Genomic DNA, 26,119 nt, shown 5'->3' with positions numbered 1-26,119 from the left:
TCAATATCAACAACAGAAATTGTGGAGAATTATTTATTTCAGGATGCTCTTGCAGCGGAGATGTTCCAGTTCATTTCAAGGGAGGCTGAAATTGCTCAGATGGTTGTTGAATATGCAAGGCACAAACGTGATTTTCATGAAAAGGCTCTCAAATGTTTAGAGGACGTTATACCAGCATTAGAGGCTACTATTCGTAAGTAAATACGTGGTTTTGCAATACGCAATTATTTGGGATAATTTAGCATGTAATATTTAGATTTTAGCACCTTGTTTCTGTGACTTGTCATCAACACAGTTGAATGGAGACATGATTGTAAGCAGTTTTGTGGTCAGAATTTTTCAGAGGTGATTGTAAGGAACACCCAATGATTTCTTAGCCTGCTAACCATTATGTTTTGGGTGTTTTAATTAGATTCCAGGCGGTGTCATATTTTGATACATAGATTTAAATTAAATAAATAGATAGTTATCTGCAGAAAGCATGCAAGGTTAAATTTTCTATTTTTCTATTAAGATGATGGAAAGGTTGGAATAAAATTAACTAATTATTGCGAACACTTTTCATGCCTTGGGAATGCAGTCAGGAATATCCATTTTATTACCCAGAACTAAAAAGTATCTTGAAGTGACTGAACTGGTGGGATGACACGGTCACAAGTAATAACCGATTTGAATCAGTGTGATCACTGCATTCCTTGGTCGTATGTTTAATTTACTTTGCAAATAAAACAGTCTGGGACACCCTTTACCTTCTGCCAAAACAGTTGAAGGAAGTATTATTCTGCTGATTATGGGCCATGTGGGCATTTAGGGAAATGCATTAGCAGACAGTGCAGTCAAACTAGCATGCCAGCAGCTCATTGTGATAGTTACTATCTAAACTCCCAGGTATCTCTTATGTCATTAATGCAGAAAATCATGAGACGATGGCAAAATGAGTGGATGGAAGTGACGGGCAACAAGTTACATTGCACGAAACAGATAATTCAAATCTAGTGCACCACCTGGTTTTGCGGACAAAGCAAAATGAACCCTCATATACCTCTGTTAACACATTGATTTCTGCTTCCATCCAAATGGGGGAGTAAAAACTAGCACATACAGTGCTTTGAATGCCAGATCAACAGCTGGTCTGTATTTGGCTGATAGTCTTCTTCGATCCTGGGTGACAATTGAAAATGTGTACAATGTATATTATGGTGTGGCAGCATTCCTTAAATTCTCTCTCTCTCTCTCTCTCTATTTGTGAATAGCGGAGGAGGATGATTGCACTTTAACCTATCCATTTACTTACTGTTCCATGTCAAGTTTAATTTAGATGGGGATATAAAGAGTGTCGCATTACTTCCTGTTTTTGTAGATGGAGAAATATGTTTGTAATCTGAAATCTTTGATTGTACGCAGAGGAAAGTGACATCAAGCCCGTGTACTCGCAGCCTCTAGAGGAGCACCTGCGCATCACGCACCGTAAGATAGCACTGCCTATTGAGTTGTGTGTTTGTGCGCTGCTGGAGCTGGGTATGGCAGAAGAGGGTCTCTTCAGGGTTGCTGCAGGTATGTAGCAATATTTGAGACATTTTGTTGTTTATTCCTTGCTTTATATTTTCCTATTGTGGAAATACAGTCCAAGGCTCTTTATGGTGATTCAAGTGTCATCTGTCACATTCCATAGTCGTATTCTGCGAACACCACAGAGAGTAGTAGTCACTGGGGTGTGGAAAGGTGTCAAAGACGTAAATTTAATTTAAGTGCAATACAGTGAAATGCCTATTCAAGAGTTTTTGCAAGGATACCCTTCAGTGGGGTAAAAGGAGGTGCCCAATGAAAAGTTCTTTAAATCAACAGTAAACTTCATCACATTATCTACATACATTTAATGTGCTCTGGTAGGTAGGTGAATACATGTGTATTTTGACGGCTCTCATTTTTCAAGTTTGACTTTTCCTTTGTGCTACCCTCTAGTTTGGTCCTGCCGCAAAAAAAAAAATTAAAAAAAAAATTAAACTGTGTATAATTTGGGCTGTATAGGAAAAGGGAAAGATGTTTGTCCATGGCCTCCACACTTGAATGGAAAAAAAGTGCATGAAATTTGAATTAATTTTATCTAAAACTACATCATAATTAATAAAGTCCATGAAACATTTTAAAAATAGCATAAGTAAATCACTAAACATAATGTAACAAATGATACAGTACGTGAAAGACAAACTCGGGATTTTTCAAACATATTGCCTGCAAGTGCCACTGGTTGTAGTTGCAGAAAAATTATGACGAACCAGGCAAAGAAAGCATTATGTGTGCTAGAATTTGCCTGTTACCACTTGGTAGTGAGAATGTAAAGAGCATTCCATAGCAAGTATCACAGGACACCACCAGTTAACAGCAACATAGAGAAGCGGTACAAGAAATTTGAGGAGGATGGTTCTTTGTGCGATGTAAAATATTCAGACTAAATGGATATGTGAAACCAGGCAGTGGACTGTGTTAGGGACATAATATTAGGAGACCCCACAATCTAACTATCCAGTCAACAGCGAGAAAGATATTCGTAAGCAGTTGAGAGTGAAGCCATACAAAACTCAGCTCCTGCAGGATGTAAGCCGAGATGACAAACTGCAAGTTCTGCATAGATAAGTATCTCTCAGGGAAGGTAAATCAACACATCGCACACATGTGGGGGTACAGAGAATTCACCTGCGACTGTTAAAGATGTCCTTGATTCGGAGATGTCCTTGATGTCCAACAAGACGTTCCGTAGGCCTTTCTTTGCTGTGAGAACTGTCAATGGTATCATCTTTCATGACATGCAGCAGTTGTTGCTCTGGCCACAACTTGAATTGATAGTAGTGATTTCGGCCTTCAACAAATGGCCCCCTCAATGTTTCCAGAGTTGTGTTCGAGATTACCTGATCACTACAGGTACCAGACTTGACACCCTGAGATATTTCCTTGTGGGGTTATATGAAGAACAGTGTTTATGTCCCACCTTCACCACAGAATCTCGAAGACTTGTGACGCAGCATCACAGCAATTATGGGGTTGGGTATACCTTATTTACTGGAATCTAAGCCGCACTTTTTTTCCGGTTTTTGTAATCCAAAAAACCGCCTGCGGCTTAGAATTAAGTGCAAAGTAAGCAGAAGTTCTGAAAAATGTTGGTAGGTGCCGCCATAACTAACTTCTGCCGTCAAATATATGTAGCGCTACACAGGCTTGCTTTGCAGGCACAAAGATAAATACTGGCACCAAAACCTCTGCGTCAGTAAATAAATTAACGAAGTAAATACAAATTCCACATTGTTCATCTTCGAATGTAGCAGCATTTCAATGTACTACGAAAATCCGACTGGCAAGACTGTTTGGGGTTTTTGTCAATATGGCCAACTCTACATTCAGAATTTTTTCCTACCTGTGAGAAGAGATGGTTGTTAAGAGGAATTTTTATGAATTGTGAATCACATGCAGTATTCTCTTCACCACAAGAATAATACGAATATAAACATTTTGCCATGTATTCTTTCGTGTTTGCTGCTATCTCATTTAAATCCTGTCTGCCTAATAAACTACGAAACTAGAGTGAGACAACAGCAAACGTGGAAGAATGTACATATCATGTCATGTTTATATTCATATTATTCTTATGCCTAATAGTGATACAGTCAGAAATGAAGCATGGCAATTGACTAGATTTTTAAATCTAAGATGACTCTAATTTCTGTGCAGAATGTAATGTACTAAAGAGGCGTCTGCAAAGATTTTCAAACGGAAAAAAATTTTCGCTAATCTCTCATTCAGAACATCTTCTATCATACACAGTCTATTATTTGTTTCTTGTTGATCATTATCAAAGAAAGCAGCAGTGTAAGTAACAACAAATAGCAGTCTCTTGCCATTGTTTCGCTGATGAGACAATTCCCCCCCCCCCCCCCCCCCCCCCCCCCAAATTGTAAGCGGTGGTAGCGCGCACAAAAGCAAGCCATGCTGCGAGCGGCGACAGGCCGTAAACACTCATTATCAGAATACGACAAACAATGCATGACACAGTACAGTAATGCATTTTCAGCTTAGAGTGACGTAAACACCTATACCAAAGAGAACGGCACTTACGAGATCAAAGAAAAATAAGCAATCAATTCAATCCAGACGAAGCACGTGAAAAAGGAAGGGTACCCGTATAAATACCAATGGGGAGCGCCTGACGCATAGCAATGGCTACCTGATAAAGCTTAACTGCTAAGCTTACGACTCGAACCAAACTACTGTAGCTGTATCGTCATTCATTCGATCTAAATTGTGTCTCATATTAAAATGGACCAACTTTGTTTCGATTTGGAGGTGCGGCCTAAAACTTTTCTCTCCCCTTGAATTTCGAGTCTCAAATTTCAGGTGCGGCTTAGATTCAGGAAAATTTTTTTTCCTTGATTTCGAGTTTCATTTTTCAGGTGTGGCTTAGATTCGAGTGCGGCTTAGATTCAAGTAAATACGGTAGGCGGAATTCGACTGCTGGTTAGATGTATGCCAAAGATGTGTGCCGTGTGATGAAGGATGGGCACATAGAACATTTATAAACACTGGCGGGGGGAAAGCTTTGAGAGTTTGTCTTTCACACGCTGTATAATTTCATATTGCCATTTGTCTGTACAGATGTTTTGAAGTGTTTCATGGACCTGATAATTGCCCTGTATTACAATGGAGGTGATGATTAACCAATTACTTTCAATTTAATTATGAAGTTTCCTTTGAGAAATCCTTATTCTTGGATAAAGTTTCTTTTTCATTGGCTGGAAAGTTAAGGCAATACTCAGATACAACCTGAAACATACACGCTTAGATTTATCATTTTATGTAAATAGTTATTGTAGTCCTTGATGAGCTTGATGCTTTTATTTGCTGGGTCATTTACGACTTTGTTTATTGACTAGTTCTAGAGAGTTGATGAAATCTTCATTTTCATTCCACAATGAAGAATCTGTCTTAAGGAACTCATCTAAAAGCTAAACTCTGCCTGAACAGGCCACGAAGGCCCATCTCTACCAACTGGCTGCCGTGTCATTCTCAGCCCACAGGCGCCACAGGAAAGATACAGAGGGGCATGTGGTCAGCACACCATTCTCCCAGTCGTATGTCAGTTTAAGAAATAAGGAACTCATCGCTCAAGTCAAATCTGTTAAGAAATTGCCTTGTTTTATTATACAAAAACTGTTCTATCCCATTGATAGTTTTTTGGATTTGATCAATTCCTACTTAAATTCTTTTAATATTTTTACAAAATGGTTATTCCTCATGATACAGTTTCCATTTTTGGGTCAGAAGACAAATTAGTATCAAAGAATGCAAAGCCAATAGATTGAGAAGACAGGTACTGCAAATGGTGTTTCAGTTTGTGTAAAACCGCACAGGAGAAATCACAGTCGACCACCTGGTATTTATAAAATATCTATCTGTACCACCCGTATTAACCAACATCTTGCCCCTACATCTTTTCTAGTAGTGATTTCCATGCACTTAGACCGATACGTTGATATTTACAAATTTGCAGGTAACTCTTTGTTTATGATTCACTATACTCTGCACGGTCTTCTCCTGATCATCTTTCTCTGATTTATTTGCAAATCTGACAGCACTTTTCTTTCCTTCTTGCCATTTACCTTGCTTCTAGGTGATTCTTTCACATTTTTGTGTGTTTGTTTCACCAAAATGCACTAGTTGACTGTTACTGCGATCTCCTGCATTATTTTATTTCCCAAACACAGCACATTCCATTTTCTGCAGTGACTTCCCTTCTCTATTTGCCCTGTTTTTAAGCTTTTGTTTGTTGTTATGTTTTATCCACGAACTTCCCCGACCACTATTTGTTGTTGTAATTGAGGTGTTGTCTGGAACAACTACTTAATTGAAATCCAGATCAGTCAGTAATTCTTGCATATTACACTATCACCTCATATATTCTGAAAATACAGTATTTCATTTATATTTGACTGAAGTTTAAGGCATGTACTAGTGTTTTAAAAGAAAAAAAAAAGAGCTATTTGAGACGCTTGATGATCCATCTCACGATCTGAATATTGCTGTTCCAGTGAATGGCTCAGTTTTTTCCTATCATAATTTTTTTCTATAATAGTGTCCACTTTTCTTGTGAGAAAGTCTCGCCTGCTTATTATGTAATATGACCCACAACCCGGCACCGGCGAGTTCGTGCAGCACGGGATAACAGTGACAGGGACCTGGAAGAGTGGAGTGAGAGGGGATGACTGTAGGGAAGAGGGTGTCAGTGTATGCTGAGTAAAGTTAGGATGTTGGTGGCAAGGTTCAATTACATGTGGGGAAAGAGGCTAGCGGAGAGTGAGGTTAGAGGATTACAGAGTTGAAGGGTCTGTTGAAAGGGTAACTTGCGTCTATGTTGTTTGTAGAAGTTGGTGCTGGGCAGGGGGATACAGGTAGCATGTATTATAAAGCAGCCATTGAACTAAGTATGTCATTCTCAGTATCATACTCTGACAGCAGTTGTTGGTCAACTCTGCTCTTGGCCACAGTGCGGTGGCGGTCATTCATTTGGGTGGGCAGCTTGTTGGTGGTCACGCCTGCATAGTGTGTAGAGTGCTGTGCAGAAGTTGTAGTAGAGCTTCTATATGACAATACTGCTTTCACAGATGACCCTACCTCTGGAGGGACAGGTTAAGCCTTTGGCTGACTGGAGTAGCATGTGCTGAGTGACTGAATTGGGCAGGTCTTCCACACCTGGGACTACCACAGGGATATGACTCAAGGGGCAAGCTGGTAGCAGTGGGAGTGGGCCAGAGTGTTGTGCAAGGTGGGTGGGCGACAGAGTGCCACTTCCGGGGCGCTGGATGGGATTTGGGTAGGATGTTCCTCATTTCTGGGAATTTATTTAATCGTATGGCTAGGGCACCCCATCGGGCAGACCATTCACCGGGTGCCGGTCTTTCAATTTGATGCCACTTCGACAACCTGCAGTCGATTAGGATGATGATGATGATGATAGGATGATGATGATGATGATGATGATGATGACAGCACAACACCCAGTCCCTGGGCGGAGAAAATTCCCCGACCCAGCTGGGAATCGAATCCGGGTCCAGAGGATTGACAACCAGTCACACTGACCACTCAGCTACCGGGGGGGGGGGGGGGGGGGCATTTCTGGGAATGATGATGGATAGCTGAAGCTCTGGATAAAGATATGATTCAGTTGTTCCAGAGTGGGTGATTTTGGTTTTTCTGGGGAGGGGAGGGGGGAGGTACTCCTTTGCAGTTGGGTCTTGGGATGGAGAGATGGTTCGGGGAAGCGTGGAATGTGAGGATCTGGCATGGGAAATCTATTTGCCGACCAGGTTTGGGGGTTAGTACCTGTCTGTGAAGGTCTTGGTGACACCTTCAGCATACTGGGTGAGGGAATTCTTGTGACTGCGGAAGCACCATCCATCCATAGCCAGATTATGTGGGAGTGTTTTCCTTTGGTGTGGATAAGATCCCTCCCACATCTCTCTGCTTAGATGTAGGATTCCCACAGTTTTTTAAATGTAGTTACCAGCTATTTCTGATATAACTAAAGCTTTCATCATTTACTACCTTTAACTAATTGGATATAAAATAGCTTCCGTAATACAGCGAAAGTCCTTTCCTATTTCCTATCTCATTTATTTCATTAGATTTGGTATTATGAGCATTTACTTAAATTGATGTATCTTTCAAACGGCCGTTTACTCGTATTTGTGAAAGTAGAAAAAAAGAGAATAAAATGCATTAAAACATTAACTGAATTTTCCGTTGGTGCTTGGCAGAACATGATAATAATATTTTAATGTTCTGCAAAATTATGTTTGTTTTGTCGTGAACCAGCTTTTGGTTTCTTAGGCCCTCTTCAGGTGACAACTGAATGTCATTCAGCTGTCACCTGAAGATGGACTGAGAAGCCAAAAGCTGGTTCATGACTAAATAAATATAATTTTGCAGAAATGTTTTCGTTTTTAACATTAATAAAATGCATTACGTATTTGCATCCAATTTTTCAGCTTCTGTTCTGATAAAAAGCGGCAGTACTTGTTCTAGATTACATGGAAAAAGTTTTCCAAAGCATCAGCTTAAAATGTAATTAATTTTTCTGTTCAATATTTAAATTTGAAGTGCTATTTTAGTAGTTCGCTCACCACTCTCCCAGTGACAGTGTTTTAATTAAGTCATGTGTAATTACAGACAAATGGCAAAGCCTGTTTTCCAAAATAAATTTGGTGCATGTACTGTGGTTTTTTTTTAAGGTATGTCAAAAGTTCGGCGCATGAAGTTGAGCCTAGATGCTGGTTTGATGAAGCTGGAGACAGCGATAGAATATGGTGACCCTCATGTTGTCGCTGGTGCACTGAAGTGCTACCTGAGGGAACTCCCGGAGCCACTCATGACATACAAATTGTATGATGAGTGGATTGCAGCCTCGAAGTGAGTGTGCTTTTCATTTTTTTAGTGAATTGATTGATGCAGGGAACACACACACACACACACACACACACACACACACGCACACAGAGAGAGAGAGAGAGAGAGAGAGAGAGAGAGAGAGAGAGAGAGAGAGAGAAGTAAAAAATTCTATTCTGCATTGGTATCCAAAATTAAAGCAACAATCTGGTATTTACCCATCCTGTGTTCAATACACGCACGATATAATCGCACAAACTGACAACAGGTGTACATATGGTGATATTCTGCATGGAAGATGGCGTTTTGGTCAACGGAAAACAAAGCCAACGATGACGTCAGGGCACCTATCAAACGGAGTTCTGTTTACCGGGTAGTCCCACATCCACAATTGTTGTGTGCACATTCACAGATGGTTCAGTATGGCACGAATAAACCTACCATGCTCTATGCCGTGGAGGGCCATAGGAAGAATGAAGCAGGACAGTTGAAAACTCATTTGACCCGATGGCTCAAAGTGTATCATTCTGTTTCTCGGATGTGGCGACAGTTTATAGAGACCGAAACTTTATCCCAAAGGCCAGGGCAGGGCCGACCATGTGTGAAATCAGAAAGGGGCGACCGTTATGTGCTGTAAGGTTACAACGGTACCGCCTTAGTACTGCACAGCGACTAGCATCTGATCTATCAACATACTGGACATGTTGTATCAAGGCAAACACTGTAGAGAAGGCTTCAACAGAGCGGCGTTTATTGTTGGAGACCTGCTATGTGGGTGCCTCTGTTGAACAGTGGGCCAGTTTCATTTCACAGATGAGTCCTGATTTGGTCTGCAGGATGCTTCTCAATGGATTCACATCTGGAGGGAATGTGGAACACGATTTCGAGACTCGAACATTGTGGAGAGAGACTGATATCAAGGAGGATTGCTAATGGTGTGAGCAGGGACTATGTTGACCACTTGAAAACCTCTCCATGGATGAATCGACAAGGTTTAACTGCTGTCAGGTATCATGACGACATACTGGTACCTCGTACGTGGTTGTTGCAAGGTGCTGTGCGCCCAGACTTCGTATTGATGGATGGTAGTGCTTGACCTCATAGAGCACAAGTGGTTGATGTTTTCTTGGAAACTGAAAATACTGCTTGCATGGTGTGGCCTGCTCACTCTCCCAATTTGAATCCCATAGAGCACATTTGGGATGCACTAGGGAGACAGATTGCATCACGTTAACATTCACCAGTCACTCTCCAAGACTTGTGGGCAACTGTGCAGGAAGAATGGGCATTATTGCCTCAACATGACATTGATTACATCATTCACAGCATGGTCAGTTGTCAGGCCTGTATTGCTGCTAGAGGTGGTCACACACCATGGTGAGCACATTAACCAGTTGTCAGAATGTGTGTGCAAATCCGTTAAGTCGGGAAAAACGAAGACCATTTTCGTCTACTGCTATACATGCTACAGTTGATCATGTTCTATGTTCTTTACATTGTTTCTATTTTGCTATCACCTGTTTATACCATTTTGTAGCAAAATAAACTTAACCATGTAAAATTTCCATTTGTTGCTTTAATTTTGGACATCAGTGTATTTTAAGCATAAACAATGTGACTGGATGCTGCCTGTTGATTAATTGAGAAGATAGTGAACAATTGAAAAACTTAAACGCACTATTATTGTAAGCCTTTTATTACATGAGTCACATTCCATGGATCACATGGAGAGAGATCACTGGTATTAGAGAGAAGTCAAAAGTGTGCAATATATTTCGTTTGAATCCAACACCATAAAATGACTTAAATTATGAAAGATCACTGTATACAGTGATAATGTGAATAAGATAATGCGAAACATTAATTTTTAGTTTCTGTGAAAATATTTGTCAGTGGAGTAGGTTTTGCCCAACAGGAAGTTCCTTAATTTAGTCGTGAACTCCACATTTTCTTCCTGACATTCAGTAAGGCCTGGCAGGATGTTGAATGCTTCTGTACCCGTGTATCAGACTCCTATCTGTACTGTTGTTTACTCTTGAAGCCTTTTTTGTAGGACTTTTTTGTGCCTGTTATATTTATGCTTTTCACTATTTCTTGAGAAAACAGAAATAGCGGTTATGTCAAATGATATGTATTTATGTTTTTGGAGGTGGTTAAAATACCCTGCTTTTTGGTGAAGTCCCTGCAGAATGTTCTAAAATTAACACCAGACATGAGTAATAGCACACTTCTGTATTCTGAAAATACCCCTATCAGTTGCATACCCCCCTTCCAGATGTATCATAACTCAATAGTGCACAGAAATTTGTCGAATAAACTAGGATAAACAAGTTTCCTCATATGTAAATCACCTACAATAATTTCGTGAATACTGAAAATAATAGCTAAACTAAGGCACCTAATTAATTCTAGACAGTTGGTATTCCAATCAGTTGTGTGTTGGTTGTGTCTTTTTTGTAGTCCCAAGAACTTAACACTTTCTTCTTCTTGTATTTCTTTCTTTGGAAAAAAAACATTACTTTGTTTGAAAAAAGTGTTTTTATAGCTTATGAAACTCTACAAGTAGTACTATGCGCTATGTACCAAGTCTAGTCAAAGTTCAAATATGATACATTTTTCTTGAACTTGTGTGTTGATGTTTTCAAATACTTCGTTAACGGTCTTTTTCAGCAAGAGGACTAGCCCTACCTTTTGTTCTTATATTTGTATCATATGCAAAGAGGGTCCACCCCTCGTGGTCTCGCGGTAGCGTTCTCGCTTCCCGAGCACGGGGTCCCGGGTTCGATTCCCGGCGGAGTCAGGAATTTTTCCTGCCTCGAGATGACTGGGTGTTGTTGTGTCGTCTTCATCATCATCATCATTCATTACCATTACGGTCGGAGGAAGGCAACGGCAAACCACCTCAATTAGGACCTTGCCTAGTAAGGCGGTGCGAGTCTCCTGCATCGTTCCCCTACGCTCTGTATAGAAGCATGGGACTTCATTTCCATTTTTCCATGCAAAAAGGACGAAGTTTGCCTCTCCCGGGGCTGCAATTGAAAGATCATTTTATATGTAGCAGCACACACATCACTACAGAATGAAAACCATTCTGCAAGTCATTCTCTGTAGCATGAATAACCCATTTCCATAGGATATCTTCTCTTGCAGGAGTGCTAGTCTGCCAGTACATGAAGGAAAACTTGTGTGAAGTATGGAAAGTAGAAGAAGAGGTGCTGGTGGAAGTGGAGCTGTGACAGAAGATCATGGGTTGTGCCTTATAGCTCAATTAGTACAGCATTTGGCAACCAAAGGCAAACAATCTAGGTTGGAGTCTCAGTCTGGAACACAATTATAATCTGCCATGGTGTATCAGAATGCTAGTTCTTCTTGTAGTCCCCAAAGTGGTTCCCCGCCATCTCTGAAAAAATTGGCCGTATGTGCCTATAATGTGACTAGTACAGAGCTACTTTTAACATCATAGAGACTTGTTCTGCTGCACTAATAAAACCTATGATGTTGCAGTACTTCTGGTGTTTCTACATGATTGAGGCAGCTTCCTAAAACAAAAAAAGTCATCAGTTGCTTTTTCAGATAGATTGATAACTTTCCAGATGACTCATAGTTTATGTTTAGTTTGGAGACCCTTCCCCCCACCCCTAATGCATCCAAATGATGCTATGTATCAGAAGATGATGCAATGAAGGTTGGCGTTGTGTAGTACTCTGAGAAATTTATTTACTTTCCTATTTTGGTAGATACTCATTGCAGTGAGTTGACCTGATAGCAATACAAGATCAGGTTATTTTGATGAGTGATTACTGAAAGTACATTCTGAAGGACCAGGAAATATATGATAGCCGCAGTGTGAGAGTGGGAATCAATAGCAGTCCCTATCACACATTATATCTGGATATAAAGCTCCACCATCTGGAGAATATTTGAAGAGGTTGTTGAGGTTATCGAAATAGTTCATCGGAAGATGGGACAGCAATATCAATTACTGACTTTGTCCACACTATAGGTATGATCCTCCCACTGTTCTAGAAAATACCAAGTAATACATTGTGCTGATGGATCACTGGACTCCTGTTCCAAAGGACAGCAGAAAAGTCCTTGTCCAGGCATCCAGATTGTAGATTTCTCTACAACACTTCAGGTGAATATCAAGATGGTTCCTTTGAAAGAGAACTGCTGTCTTCCTTCACTCAGTGAAGATAGAGCTCTCTCATCGTCTGGGTATTAAACTCTTACGATCTCTCTCTCTCTCTCTCTCTCTCTCTCTCTCTTATTATTATAAAAAAACCAGTGGGAAATCCAGAATGGAATAATGACAATATCATAAAAAGGACAGTTGCTACTCACCATATAATGGAAAAGTTGAGTCACAGATAGGCACAACAACAAAAAACTGTCAAACAAAGCTTAGCAGCCAGCCGACCTTAATTTTTTTTCTCTTCTAGCTAGTACCTTCAGCTACAGGAATGTGATCAGAGTACACCATTAGGCCTCATACTTCTAAAGAAAACAATATTTGTATTAGAGTTTTTGTACGGAAAAAAATTAAAACTTTGGTTTTAAGTCATATTTAGCCACATCTAATATATTTGAACTTAAAATTTGTGTTCATATTATCAATCTACATAGATTCTGCATGATATAATATTTGTTTGTGTGTTTCTGTCACATATTTTAGAAAATAAGGCACCCTGAAAAAACTGACGCTAAAAATGGGCAAAACATCTATAATTTTGTCAATAGTTCCAACAGAAAATAACATAATACCCATAAGTTTTAGGATCATTTATTGACACACAAATGTTGACCAACACATTTGGGATGTAATCCCTTCTTACAAAGTACACATATTGTTCTTGATTGTCGCCTCGTATCTTTTGTAGAGCACACAACACAGGCTTGCTCCTTCTTTCCCGGTAGTATTTCTACACCATACACTGTGGGGGGGGAGAGGGGGGGGGGGAGGTTATAATAATCAATTGGCGTAACACTTATTGGTACATGTTTGGGGCCCGGTAATTCCGAATACATGGAGCGCTGAGGAGCAGGATTGTCCAACTAATGAATTCCAATTTCAGCAAACGTGTCGCTGGCTGCAGTCAATTCTTCAACGTTGTCTTCCACACTGCTGGTTGCATTATTCGGCTATTGAATGACTCACATGATATCACGACTAGACCACTCATAGATCGATCCATTGTCCGAAAAACCTGCAAAATCGTTCTCACTTTCACTACTTTCCACGGTATACATCACACTCAAACGAGATTTCTTCCTTGGCGGCGCCATATTACCTTCGAAGCAAACGAAAAACAGCCATGTGTTTGGAACTCATAAATATCGATTATTGGCATCGACAATGGAAACGAAGTACTTGACGACTATCTTTTGACTTTCGTTTATCTTCACGACATCGATATAGTACGATCTGTGCCTTAGTTTGCAAGAAAAGTGCACAAAAACGGCAGTACGATTAGATCGTACCTGGCACTTTTCGCATGTACCATGTGATCCGATTAGATCGTATTTGGCACTATAAGGGTTAAGCATTTTTCAAGATTTTTTAAAAGCCTGCCAATATATGAGTGACAAGGAACTGTAAACTCACATTATATTAGGAAGCAGGTAGAAAGCGTTACTTGTCGACTATTTGTTTTATAGTTGTCTGAAAATTGTAATTATAAATTCATTTTAACTCAGTTTTCTATTAGTTGACTAAATTACTGTACCCATCACTTGCTTTCATAAGTAAGTCATATTTACACATGTACCTTGAACACTTTCCTAAGAAACAATCTTTGGCAAAGTTAATGAAAGATGACTACACATGAATCTTATAAGATAAACAATGTAATTGATATGGTACATCGACTGAGTCTGCTTTTCCCAATGTTCATCTGACTTGATTTGTTTGTCTTAAATTTCTTGTTCATACTGAAATTTACAATTGCTAGTGTATATGTTTGTTAAAGTAATTGCATGCAGGAGCGTAGACAGATACATGCAGAAGCCTAGACAGATATAGCGCAATATAATGTAGGTAATATGGACATCTGTGTGAAAGTCAGTTTTCCATTTGCATGCTTGTGGGAGAAACAGCTTAAAACAACTGTAAACTTAATTAACAACAATATTGAAAGGGTAAATTGCTACTCATCTTGTAGAGGAATGTTGAGTGGCAGACAAGCACAATGCAGAAGGCTGCTACACATCATTCAGATATCAGACTACATCCTTCATCACATTAGACAGTAGGGGCGGAGGAAGATGGTGGTGCTGCCTATGGAAATGTACAGGGACATGGTTCGAACAGGATAGCTGGTGGGAACTTTCCCTGCAATATATACATTTTTAATCTAGCCACATGGCAGTGAGGTGCTGCAGCAGTTTCTTATCATTTTGATGGTATACATGTCATCATAAGCTTCACGGTGGAGATGGACGGGAAGTTTCCTTTCATAGATTTGTTGGTAGAATGGAAATCAGATGGACAACTCGGCCATTCAGTGTAGAAAACACACACATCTATATTTCAACGGGTGTAGCTTTTACTGTCTAACTGTGAAGAGAGCTATGCTGAACACCTTAGTAGAAACAGAACTATTTCGGGCATGGACCACCTTGGTTCCAATATTAAGCATCTGAAGCTGGTGTTCAGAAGGAATGGGTATTCTGTTCGTGACATTACACCAACACTGTCAAGAAAACAAAGATGCGATACTGTTCAGACAAGCCAAGAGGACCAACACATAGCTTGGCTTCCATTTTGCGGTGCAACAACTGGCATGTTGTCTAAACAGGCAAGGAATCAGATCAGTCATCAGGCCACCCAGAAAAATTAATTAAGTGTTGTGACTGGTTAAAGATAATCTCGGCCTGTGTGTGCAGGAATTTATAACATTCATTGTGAGTGTAGCAATAGTTACATGGGGCAGACTATATGGCCCTCTCGGGCTGGCCGAGCGGTTCTAGGTGCTACAGTCTGGAACTGTGCGACTTCTACGGTCGCGGGCTTGAATCCTGCCTCGGGCATGGATGTGTGTGATGTCCTTTGGTTAGTTAGGTTTAAGTAGTTCTAAGTTCTAGAGGACTGATGACCTAAGAAGTTAAGTCCCATAGTGCTCAGAGCCATTTGAACCAGATTATACGGACCGTTGCCAATTGTTGCACCGAGCATTACCTTAAATACAGGCAGTTGGATAAATCAGTTGTGGCAGAGCACAGCCTATTAAATAAGCACAAGATTTTGTTTGAACAAATAAGAATACATGCTCACACGTGGACCTATTGGGATTCTGTGATTAGAGAAGCAGTGGAAATAAGTTTTTTGTGAAAACAACTTCAATAGAGACCCTGGCTCTGCACTTGGCAATGCATGGAAGTGGGTGCTTGACAAGGGAAAAACAGAGAAATACTTCTCACAGTTCACCGCGTGATGCAGTGGATGGCGTTGCGGGCAATGTTAAAATGGAGAGTGCAAGCAAAATCTATGGACTGTATGCACCATCATGACATAATCCAGCCAGTCGGATGCCATCCTGTGAGTATAAAAGAAGGAACCTTGCCAGTTCACAACAGTCAGCTTTAGTCCATGATGACAGTGATGGAGGATATCTTTGGAAGCTCGGAATTTTATCTGAATTTGACGTGGCAATCAAGACCATTTTATGCAACATATCCTTTGTTCTCTAACCCCTCCGATCTCATCCCTCAGTAGTTCCTGTCCTCCACCTACGTATCCTCTTCCGTGTTCCCACTCGAGCCGTATACGGAACTTCTATTCTGCCAGTGCACCTGCGTAGTCTTTTCTCCTCAGCAAAGGTCAGTGCTCCACCCCAGAAGGAGTCGCAGTCGGGCCTTAGTGCCTGGAGATGACAGGGTCATTTGTATGTGTGTGGGAATTGTGCTTGTGTGAATGTGTGAAAGTTTTGTTGTCTCCGTGCGACGAAGGATGTAGCCTGACACCTGAATATTATCGATCAGTCTTTTTTCTTGTGCTTGTCTTTCACTCAGTGCTTCCACTGTATAATGAGTACCAATCTATCCTTTCCATATTGTTATTCCATCTCATATTAAGGAAGAGTAATGAAGCAAGTCAGCAAGTGCTCCACAGCTCTGAAATGATAATGGAAAGACTTCTTCAAGACACTAAAAGCTGCAATATCAATAATTTTAGTATAGGAAAGTTCTAGTAGAATGTAAATAATTTAGAAGTTCTTTTGTATGTGCCTATCGACGACTTAGCGCTTCTGCTATTCAATGACTGGTCTCCTTTGTTCCTAAATTGTCATTAACAATAATTTTTTATTGAAATGAAAAATAATTTATTTGTTTAAACAGTGTTATTGTATCATCTTTTGGCAGCTTGGAAAGACATACCTGGATGAAATGCTTAAAAGGAAACTAAATTGAATGCATTTGTTTTCAGAGTTCAGAACCAGGAGATACGCTTACAAGAGTTGTGGAAAGTAGTCCAGAAGCTTCCGACAGCGAATTTTGACAATTTACACTACCTCATTAAGTTCCTTTCTCATCTGTCACGCAATCACGCTCTAAACAAGATGACGCCACAAAATATTGCAATTGTTATTGCTCCAAATCTTATGTGGGACAGTGAGACTGACGCAAATACTGTCGGGTGAGTATCTGTATCCCTTTTTTGAATATTAATATAAATAAATTTTGTTGGTAATTTGCCCTTATTTTGCATTTTATACACCACAGAAAGAGGATATCAAACAGTGGAAAGTTGAGTATGGAATAACAACAATAAAAGTGGGTATAACACTCATAATTACCAGATGAAACTAAGACAGGCTTTCACAATACTAAGTACATCACACAGTCTGATTTCTTGTTTCTTGGTTGTACAAAACTTCGACATTCATTGCATACATACAGTTTCTGAATGGGAGATTTTTTTTTTTTTTTTTTTTTTTTTTTTTTTTTTTTTTTTTTTTTTTTTTTTTTTTTTTGACAGTATTTTGTCAGTTACGTCCCTTTTTTTTAATCCCTTATCTGAGGCTGTTCCAGCTCGTGTCTGCCTGCAGGCAGGGGCGGGCAAACAGTTCACGTGACAAAGAAACTGTAGAGTTTGCGACTGTATCTCAGTCGAACTTCCTCTTGCAGGGGTGGACAAATTGTACCACTGTAGAGTTTGCGACTGTATCTCAGTCGAACTCCCTCTTGCAGGGGTGGACAAATTGTACCTGCACACATCAGAACAGTGTGTGAATGCAGCACAATGGGTCCACCTGGTTTGTTGCCTGTGTTAGCTGCACCTGTCCATGGACGATATGACACATGCTTGCAAGTGCCCGTGCCCCATATGTATGTTAGAACAGCCATGGAAAGTAAGTTGTTGGCTCCACAAAACCTCAGATGTTTCTTTATTCTTCCTGTGTTAGCTCTGAAAAAGGACGTTCAAAAACATAGCAAGGTGTCACCCTTTTATACGTGTTTGTGAATGCTGCTTATTGATTTTCTACTTGATGTGTAGTTATAAGTTCTCGTACAACTACACTGGAATAACATTAGCACATTTCTGAAAGGACCACAGATTTTGAACATCATAAGTGGAAAAACATTATTGAGAAACATCTAATTTGGTAGTGATTCGATTTTTTTTGTTGTTGGTGAAAATGCAGAATTAAGGGTACTGTATGTGGAGTAATATGCAAATCCACACTTCCTGATGTACTGTCTCAATAAATTATAATCCAGAATGCACTTTTGAGAAAGCATTGTGAATCGCACACAGAATTTCTCAAAATCACATGTTAGTATACAAGAACCAAAAATGTGTTAAATATGACATCAGCTAAATCCAATATATTGGATGTATACACTTCTACCATTAACCTGTTGGAATGCAGGAAAATCAGACAACACGAGAGCGTAGCCTCATCCAAAACACATACCTGGCTTGTAATGTAGACTTAATAAAAGTATGCTAAAATATTAATTTTTATTGCACTTCTATCAAAACAAACAAATGTCTTCATTTAGCAGCTCTCCATTAGTGAATCGCTACTGGTAATTGATAGGGGTTTTCATTTAAACAAACTATTTGTGTATTGTACATCTTGTTAGCCTCACTACAATTTAACACAATAAGATATTGTGCCTAGTCCTGTCTCCATAAAGGTTTGAAAAAGAAATCAGTAGTTGACTGTTTGTTTTGTCAGAATGTTAATATTGAATTGTCCATCATAGTTAATACGTTCATCACTTCTTCGTCAACTTCAAAACTCAAAACATAATGCGGCACTGTGTCCATTGTTTCAATGGTTTTTGACATTGTGGGGACTGGCAAAGGTTCTGATTCATCCTTGACTTTACTTTGTTTCTTTGTCATCTGTTCCTGCAAGACTTGATTAATTGTCATGAAATGAAAGTCAAGAACACCATTGTCACATTTAACATACTCATTGAAGTTTAAGGCAGTGAACATTTTCTTCTTGTTCCATTATTTGCTGTCTTTCTTCAGCTGCAATTCCTTTGTTTTCTAAAGTAATGTCTTCTGTAAGTATGTGATGAAAACTGGCCATCTTGAAGTGGTTTGAGATTGTGCTTACTTTTATGGAATCCGAGGCACCCGTTACAAAATATATAGTGTGCATCTTTTTCATTATAGTGTCAAGACACGCCAGCCTCTTCCGTACAAAAATCTCCCTGTATTTTTGTTTTAGACTTTTTATAATGTCTTGGTCAATTGTTGAAGGTGGTGTGTACAACTTGGAGGAAAAAACACTACATTTATATTATATAGAAACAACATATTGGTGGGGATGTGTTTCACATGGGTGAACAAACTGTAGGCTTTTTACTCTTTTGAACACCCAGCCTTGCATCCCAGGCAGGCAAGAGTTGTTATCCATGTGTTTGCATTAGACGTATATTTGCATGGAAATGTTTGCACATTTTTAAAGCATTATGTACTCGTCCCCTTCCCAGTTGTCAGTTGCACCAACATCTCTGTTCCATTTTCATCACAACATATTAAAACAGTTAGCCTCTCTTTACTAACTTTCCCCCATGGCATTTTTCTCCTTCGAACTCGAGAGTTTTGTTGGGCAGAAGGTGAAAAAATAAGCTTGTTTCATATGCACCTGAAACATCACTGGGACTGTTCTTTTCTGTGATTGATGGAAGAGTATTTTTCAATGGCTGAACAGTGTCAGTGTTCATGCTTCGAGCCTAAACTCAAAACATGTTTATACACTATATTATGTGTGTTATTCAATGTTTTGATCCAACCATTGGATGCTTTGATATCGGCGAGTCCCAACTTTTGTGTCAAATGTATTGCTTTAGCACGAAACACAGTTATATTGGTTGGAATATTCAAAGCAATTTGGTAGTATGTTTTCCAGTTCTGGAAACTGACCTTCACACAATAGTTTTCGTGTGCTGTTCACTTCTTCCGGACATGCTTCCTTTTTGTTTGCTGCTTACTGTGCTTAATGTTGATGGAGGAGTCAGATTTGATTCCTAGTGGAATGGGTGGTTCCAGTGACTTTGTTTATTTGAAATTGAAACAATGTACATTAATTAGTTGCTAATAACTTTTGCAGATCTAGTTTTTAACCATTGTGTGGCTGTCATCAGTGCTGAAAACATGTAAGAATATATTACATTAAACACATGCCTGACTCAAGCTGTATGAGTTTTGTATGAGTTGAAACCCCTATTCATGAGTTTGTATGAGTTTTCTAAGAGAGTAAATGATGAAGCAACTTGCTAGTAAGATGTCAAATCATTATTATTGCTTGTCTATATGAATAACCTATACTATACTATCCGTATCAGTATTTCAGTTTACACTATGGCCCCTATGTGTATTGAAATACTAACATGGATAGTATAGTAGGAGCTATTTATATAGACAGGCGATAATGATGATTTGACTTGAATATTACTTTATCGTTTATTCTTGTGCAAAGATTTTGATTCATGAATGTCTTATTGTAATGTATTCTTACATGTTTTTAGCACTGGTAAGCCACACTGTGATTGTAACCTACATCTTGAATAAACACATTATTAGCGAATGATTGATGTATGTTTACTCAGCTTGATGGAGGAATGTTAATTTTTTGCAAATACAAAGGGTACTAGGAAAGTTTTGCAATACAGCTTTATTTATTTAATTTTTTAAAGTAATTTCTGCCACATTGAATACACCTCCCCATCCTATGGAACCAATCCCTAAACCATTTATCCCAGGTTTCGGTAGGGAGTAAGGCACACTCGTCCCAGCCCCTCAGGAGGGCCTCATAACTTGACAACTGCATTCCCTTCAGCTTTCTTTCCACTTGCAGGAACAGGGCAAAATTACAGGGAGAAAGGTCTTTACTGTAAGGAGTACGCTGAAGAAGTTTCAGTGCTGTACTCCACAAATGCTCCATGCATGTGTTGGCATGGAGAGCTGGATCATTGTCGTGGAGAAGGAACTAAGTGTCCGTTCTTGACTTCGGTTGCAGGTTCTCCAATGTTTGGATGACCTTGGGTAGGCACTACTCAATGTACCACATAGCTGTGACTGTCTCCTGTGTGTCCAAAACAGCACGCTCCATAATTCCGCTTGATTTTTTTTTTGGGGGGGGGGGGGGGGGGGGGAAGAAGCTATCATATCATCATATCAGTCGTGTGTCGTCATCTCCGAAGACCCAAACTTTGTTTGCGTCTCGGTCGGCACGTCATAACAGTACGGCCAAGTCTTGTCATATGTCATGATGTTATTCGCATACTGAGATTGTCTCTTAGAAAACTTCTTTAACATTTGCCGGCACAAAGTCACACATCATGTCATCTGCTCTTTTGTTGGTCTGTGCGGCACCCAGAGACATCCAAATTTGTGTACTTGCAAACAATCATGCAGATTTGTACTAATTGCTGGTGCATTTAGCCCTAAGGTATCCTCTATCTGCTTATAGATCACTCACCTGTCTTCGTCAAGCATTTTCCTCATAGCATCAATGTTTTCCTCCGTAACTGATGATCACCATCTTCCCATCTTCTCAGCACCCTCCAGAGTGAAATTTCCTCTTTGGAATTTTCTGTACCACCTGAACATAGTTGTACGATGTGGACACACATTACTGAGTGAGTGAGTGCAAGTCATTTCTTCAGAGCAGTGCTCTGTGTTCAATCGTGCATGAAGCTGCACCCAAAAACTGTCTTAATCTCACTTTGTGACCATGATGCCAATAGCAAGCACTTCTAGCCAACACTGCTAGTGGACAATTGTACCCTCAGACTTGGCACAGTGGCTAAAATACAAGTATGAAGTATTCTCAGAACACAGCTAAACAGTCTTCTGCTATTTATTATTGTGTTGTATTGCAAAACATTCCTAGTACCCTTTCAGCACTGAATGAAATTTTCACTGTGCGACAGACTGTACACTGACATTAGTCAATGAAATATCAACAGACTTCACATGTGAATTTCAGTCCACTTCCTGAGCATAACATTCTACTTTTCTTCGTTTGTTAATTGTCCCACTGTCTTTTTGTCAATGACATACCGGTACACTTAAAAAACAGACTGAGTCGGTCAAATGCAAAACACAAACAAAGAACACCAGCAGCTGAGTTGTTTGGTATCTGGTTTATTGTTTGGCCGCTACGGAAGTTGGAAGTCGTCGAAGCTACTGTCAACCTATACAAATTACTTTTGTGCCTCAGTTCTTCCAAAGAAAGAAGGCTAGGAGAGTGTTTCTGCTAGAAAGAGTGGACAAGCGGTCATTCGCATTCGACTTGAGAAATGAATTGACATCATGATGAATATGGAGGAAGTATGGGCAAAGTGTAAATGGATTATAAATTGTGGTCTGGAGAAGTGTGTGCCGAGTACAGTATAAAGCTGCTCTCATATTCCCAGAATTAACTTTTTCGTGCCATTTATGGCATTATTTATCGCTCATCGATTTTCCTGTGCTCACAACGTATATTCACATCCAATTTTGCATTAACATATTTGTAATTTTCACACGATTTATGCTTTATGGAAAAATGTTTATGGAGAAAAATCTGATGTAATTGACGTAGAATGATGCTGGCATGGCGTTGGATTTCCCGTAGTGTTTACAAACGTTATGTGGTTAAGTTTCTTGACAGTAGGGCGCTCTCCTCAGCTGATCCGCTTAAGTAAAAGTCGGAACAATTTGCTATTTATCACCTGCTGCTACCACCAAGATCTTGGCACGGTGCCTGGATGGGAGTAACTAGGTTTTTTCGAATACACGTATCATGACCCATCACAACCATTTACAAACTCTCTCTATCATGCATGCGCAGCTTCATCATTGTTGTGATTTGACGTCGTTGCATTTTGCTTGAATGCATATTTTGCTGGTTTCGTTGTTTGGCCACCTGTAGCAATAGTTGACACCTTTGCTCTCTTTGCAATGCCCAAAGGTTTTTGGTTTCAAAACAGTACCAATTACTTATTTTTTATGCTTAACAAGATGCATTTCTAGAATTTATTCTCATTGTGAAGTGCAAATATTTTCTGAAGTATTTTTTTTTTTTTGTTTCACAAAAAAACAATGTGAGTGATAGTTTGCATTGTGTGGTGTTTTGCATAATGGATGAGGCACAGTACCTTATAGCCTCAGAAAGGTGATTACAGCACAAGAGATGCAGAACAACACACATACAAACACCACACAAACTACTTGTCAACGAGAATAAATTTTCGAAACACATTGTGCTAAACATAAGAAAATACATAAGTGGTACAGTGTTTCATTATTTAAATAACGAATGATAGTCATAGAATGCAAGATGAAACTAACAGTATTGTGAAGAGGAAAGTTACTACTCACTATGTAGCGGAGATGCTGAGTCGCAGATAGGCACAACAAAAAGATTTGTCACAGTAGAAGCTTTCGGCCAACAAGGCCTTTGTCAAAAATAGGTGAGACACACACACACACACACACACACACACACACACACACACACACACTCTGCAGCCTCTGGCAGCTGAAGCCACACTGTGAGCAACAGCAGCAGTGCATAGTGGGAGTGGCAACCGGACGGGGTCAGGAGGAAGCTTAGGTGGGTAGGGGGAGGGGTAAGTCACAGTTCTTTGAACACTATAATAGTGTTCAAAGAACTGTGACTGAAGCCCGAACAACAGGGACTTACATGCATTGAGAATTGAAAATAGTGCATTGAGAATGGCTAGCTACTAGCTGGGATTTGCGTAATAAAATTTTAAAAAAAGGATGACTGATTGCTGCACTCTATAAGTCACATAACAGTCGCTGAGTGCACCGACTTTCCAAATCACATAACAGTCGCTGAGTGCACCGACTTTCCAAATGGAAGGTAACCTGACTTTAAATTTATGCCGTTATTAAACTTACAGCCATTGGGCGATAATCTCTGAATGAAACTGTGACAAATCACTTGGATTTTTATTCCTTATTTGGTGAGATATGCCCAGTGCAATACATTCTCGTACTAATCAGAATCATCAAAATTATCACCAACTCTGAATTCTCTCAGTAAAGGTGAATAGATTAAATTTTAACTTGAAATATATCTAATCTTAGTTTGGCAAGCAATCATTTTCAGTATGCAGCTAGCTGCCCAAGCATTACCTTCACTTCAGAGATCACAGTGTATCTGTTTCCACAAAAAGAACTACCTTTAGCATTTCACTGACAGGAAATATAAATCTTGATTTATATTTTAAAAGTGATTTACATCAGACTGTTCTGCATTACTAATGATGTTGCTTGAACAGATTCTAATTCAAAGTTATTTTTAATGCAAATACAAAATTAACTGGGGATACTTACCTCTCTTTGTTATAATCTTCAAATTTTAATACATCGGTTGACATGGTGTTGAGTCATAGGGGAAAAAATCTGATAATCCCACTAACTCTCTACCTATCTTCAACCTACACTTTCTACACAAAAGGAGCATAACAAAAATGGGAGAACAGCCTATATGGTTCTGCCACTTTTGCAACTACAATTATTGATACAATTTTTGTAAAGGAAGTATATAAGAGTTTCAACAAAGTTAATCCTAATCCAGCACGTTGAGCACAGTGACTGTGTGTTAAGATTTTAAGACTTTAGAATTGCATGTGAATACATGGTAGGATAGAGAAAAGAGCACGTTTCGATTCTCATATATTGGCATGGGCATTTGAGTATAATTTACACAAAAGAAAGAAAAAGAAAAAAAAGGAAGAATAATAGTGCAAGAGTTAACTGTGTACAGGTTAGAAAGCAAAGCCTGGAAAGAGAAAATGTCCCCCCCCCCCCCCCTCCCCCCCAAGCACGTGTAAACGTGACAGAGCCATATAGGACTTCCTCTGACTTAATTCCTTTTGTGTAATAACTGTAGTTAGAGTTTTGCTAGAGAATTAGTGGAGTTATCAGAATTTTTTTCCATATGACTCGTGACCATGTCAACCAGCGTGTTAAAATTTGAAGAATTAAAACAAACAGTGGTAATTTCTGTACGTGCATTAAAAATACACTGAAGAGGCAAAGAAACTGGTACACCTGCCTAATATCGTGTAAGGCCTCCACGAGCATCTAGAAGTGCCGCAACATGATGTGGCAGGGACTAGACTGAAGTAGTGCTGGTGGGAACTGACACCATGAATCATGCAGGGCTGTCCAAAAAATTTGTGCATACGAGGGTGTGAAGATCTCTTCTGAAGAGTGTGTCGCAAGGCATCCCAGATATGCTCAATAATGTTCATTTGTGGGGAGTTTGGTGGCCAGCGGATGTGTTTAAACTCAGAGTACTGTTCCTGGAGCCACTACCAGTTCTGAAGATGTGAGGTGTCGCATTGCCCTGCTGGAATTGCCCAAGTCTGTCAGCATGGACAATGGACTTCAATGGATGCAGGTAATCAACAGGATGCTTACGTACATGTCACCTATCGGATTCATATCAGGGGCCCCATATCCCTTCAACTGCACATGCCTCTAACCATTACAGAGCCTTCACCATCATGAGCAGTCCCCTACTGACATGCAGGGTCTATGGATTGTCTCCACACCCATATACTTCCATCTGCTCGATACAATGTGAAACAAGACTCGTCCGACAAGGCAACATGTTTAGGGTAATCAACAGTCCAATGTCGGTGTTGACGGTCCCAGGCAAGGCGTAAAGTTTTATGTCGTGCAGTCGTCAAGGCCTTCGGCTCCGAAACCCCATATCGATGATGTTTCGTTGAATGGTTCGCACACTGACTCTTGCTGATGGCCCAGCTCTTAAATCTGCAGCAATTTGTGGAAGGGTTGCACTTCCGTCACGTCGAACGAATCTCTTCAGTTGTCGTTGGTCCCATTCTTGCAGGAGCTTTTTCCAGCCGCAGTGATGTCTGAGATTTGATGTTTTACTGGGTTCTTGATATTCACGGTACACTCATGAAATGGTCGTACAGGAAAATCCCCACTTTATTGCCACCTCAAAGATGCTGTGTCCTGTCACTTCTGTTCTGACTATAACACCACGTTCAAACTCGCTTAAATGTTGATAACCTGCCATTGTAGCAGCAGTAACCAATCTAACAACTGTGCCAGACACTGGTTCTCTTATAGAGGCATAGCCAACTGCAGAGCTGTATTCTACTTGTTTACATCTCTGTGTCTGCTGCTCGTGGTCTTGCGGTAGTGTTCTCGCTTCCCGAGCACGGGGTCCCA

General features: G+C 39.9%; 1 protein-coding gene across 5 annotated transcripts in view; it reads left to right on the top strand.

Moving 5' to 3' along the window:
• Positions 1–26,119, top strand: part of LOC124619710 (rho GTPase-activating protein 17-like) — a 323,049-nt gene that overhangs the window by 210,272 nt on the left and 86,658 nt on the right. For all 5 annotated transcript variants that reach the window (XR_006980113.1, XM_047146270.1, XM_047146271.1 and 2 more), the window contains exons 7-10: positions 43–193; positions 1,405–1,554; positions 8,277–8,454; positions 16,856–17,065. Coding sequence is in view for 4 of the 5 variants with exons in the window: in XM_047146270.1 (XP_047002226.1) it covers positions 43–193; positions 1,405–1,554; positions 8,277–8,454; positions 16,856–17,065 (689 nt within the window). In the remaining variant the exon portion in view is untranslated. The remainder of the gene's footprint in view (positions 1–42; positions 194–1,404; positions 1,555–8,276; positions 8,455–16,855; positions 17,066–26,119) is intronic.

The sequence above is a fragment of the Schistocerca americana genome, chromosome 6 (assembly GCF_021461395.2).
Source record: "Schistocerca americana isolate TAMUIC-IGC-003095 chromosome 6, iqSchAmer2.1, whole genome shotgun sequence".
NCBI classification, from domain to species: domain Eukaryota; kingdom Metazoa; phylum Arthropoda; class Insecta; order Orthoptera; family Acrididae; genus Schistocerca; species Schistocerca americana.
The sequence above is the reverse complement of the archived record's forward strand: the minus strand, read 5'-3'. Positions and strand labels throughout refer to the sequence as shown.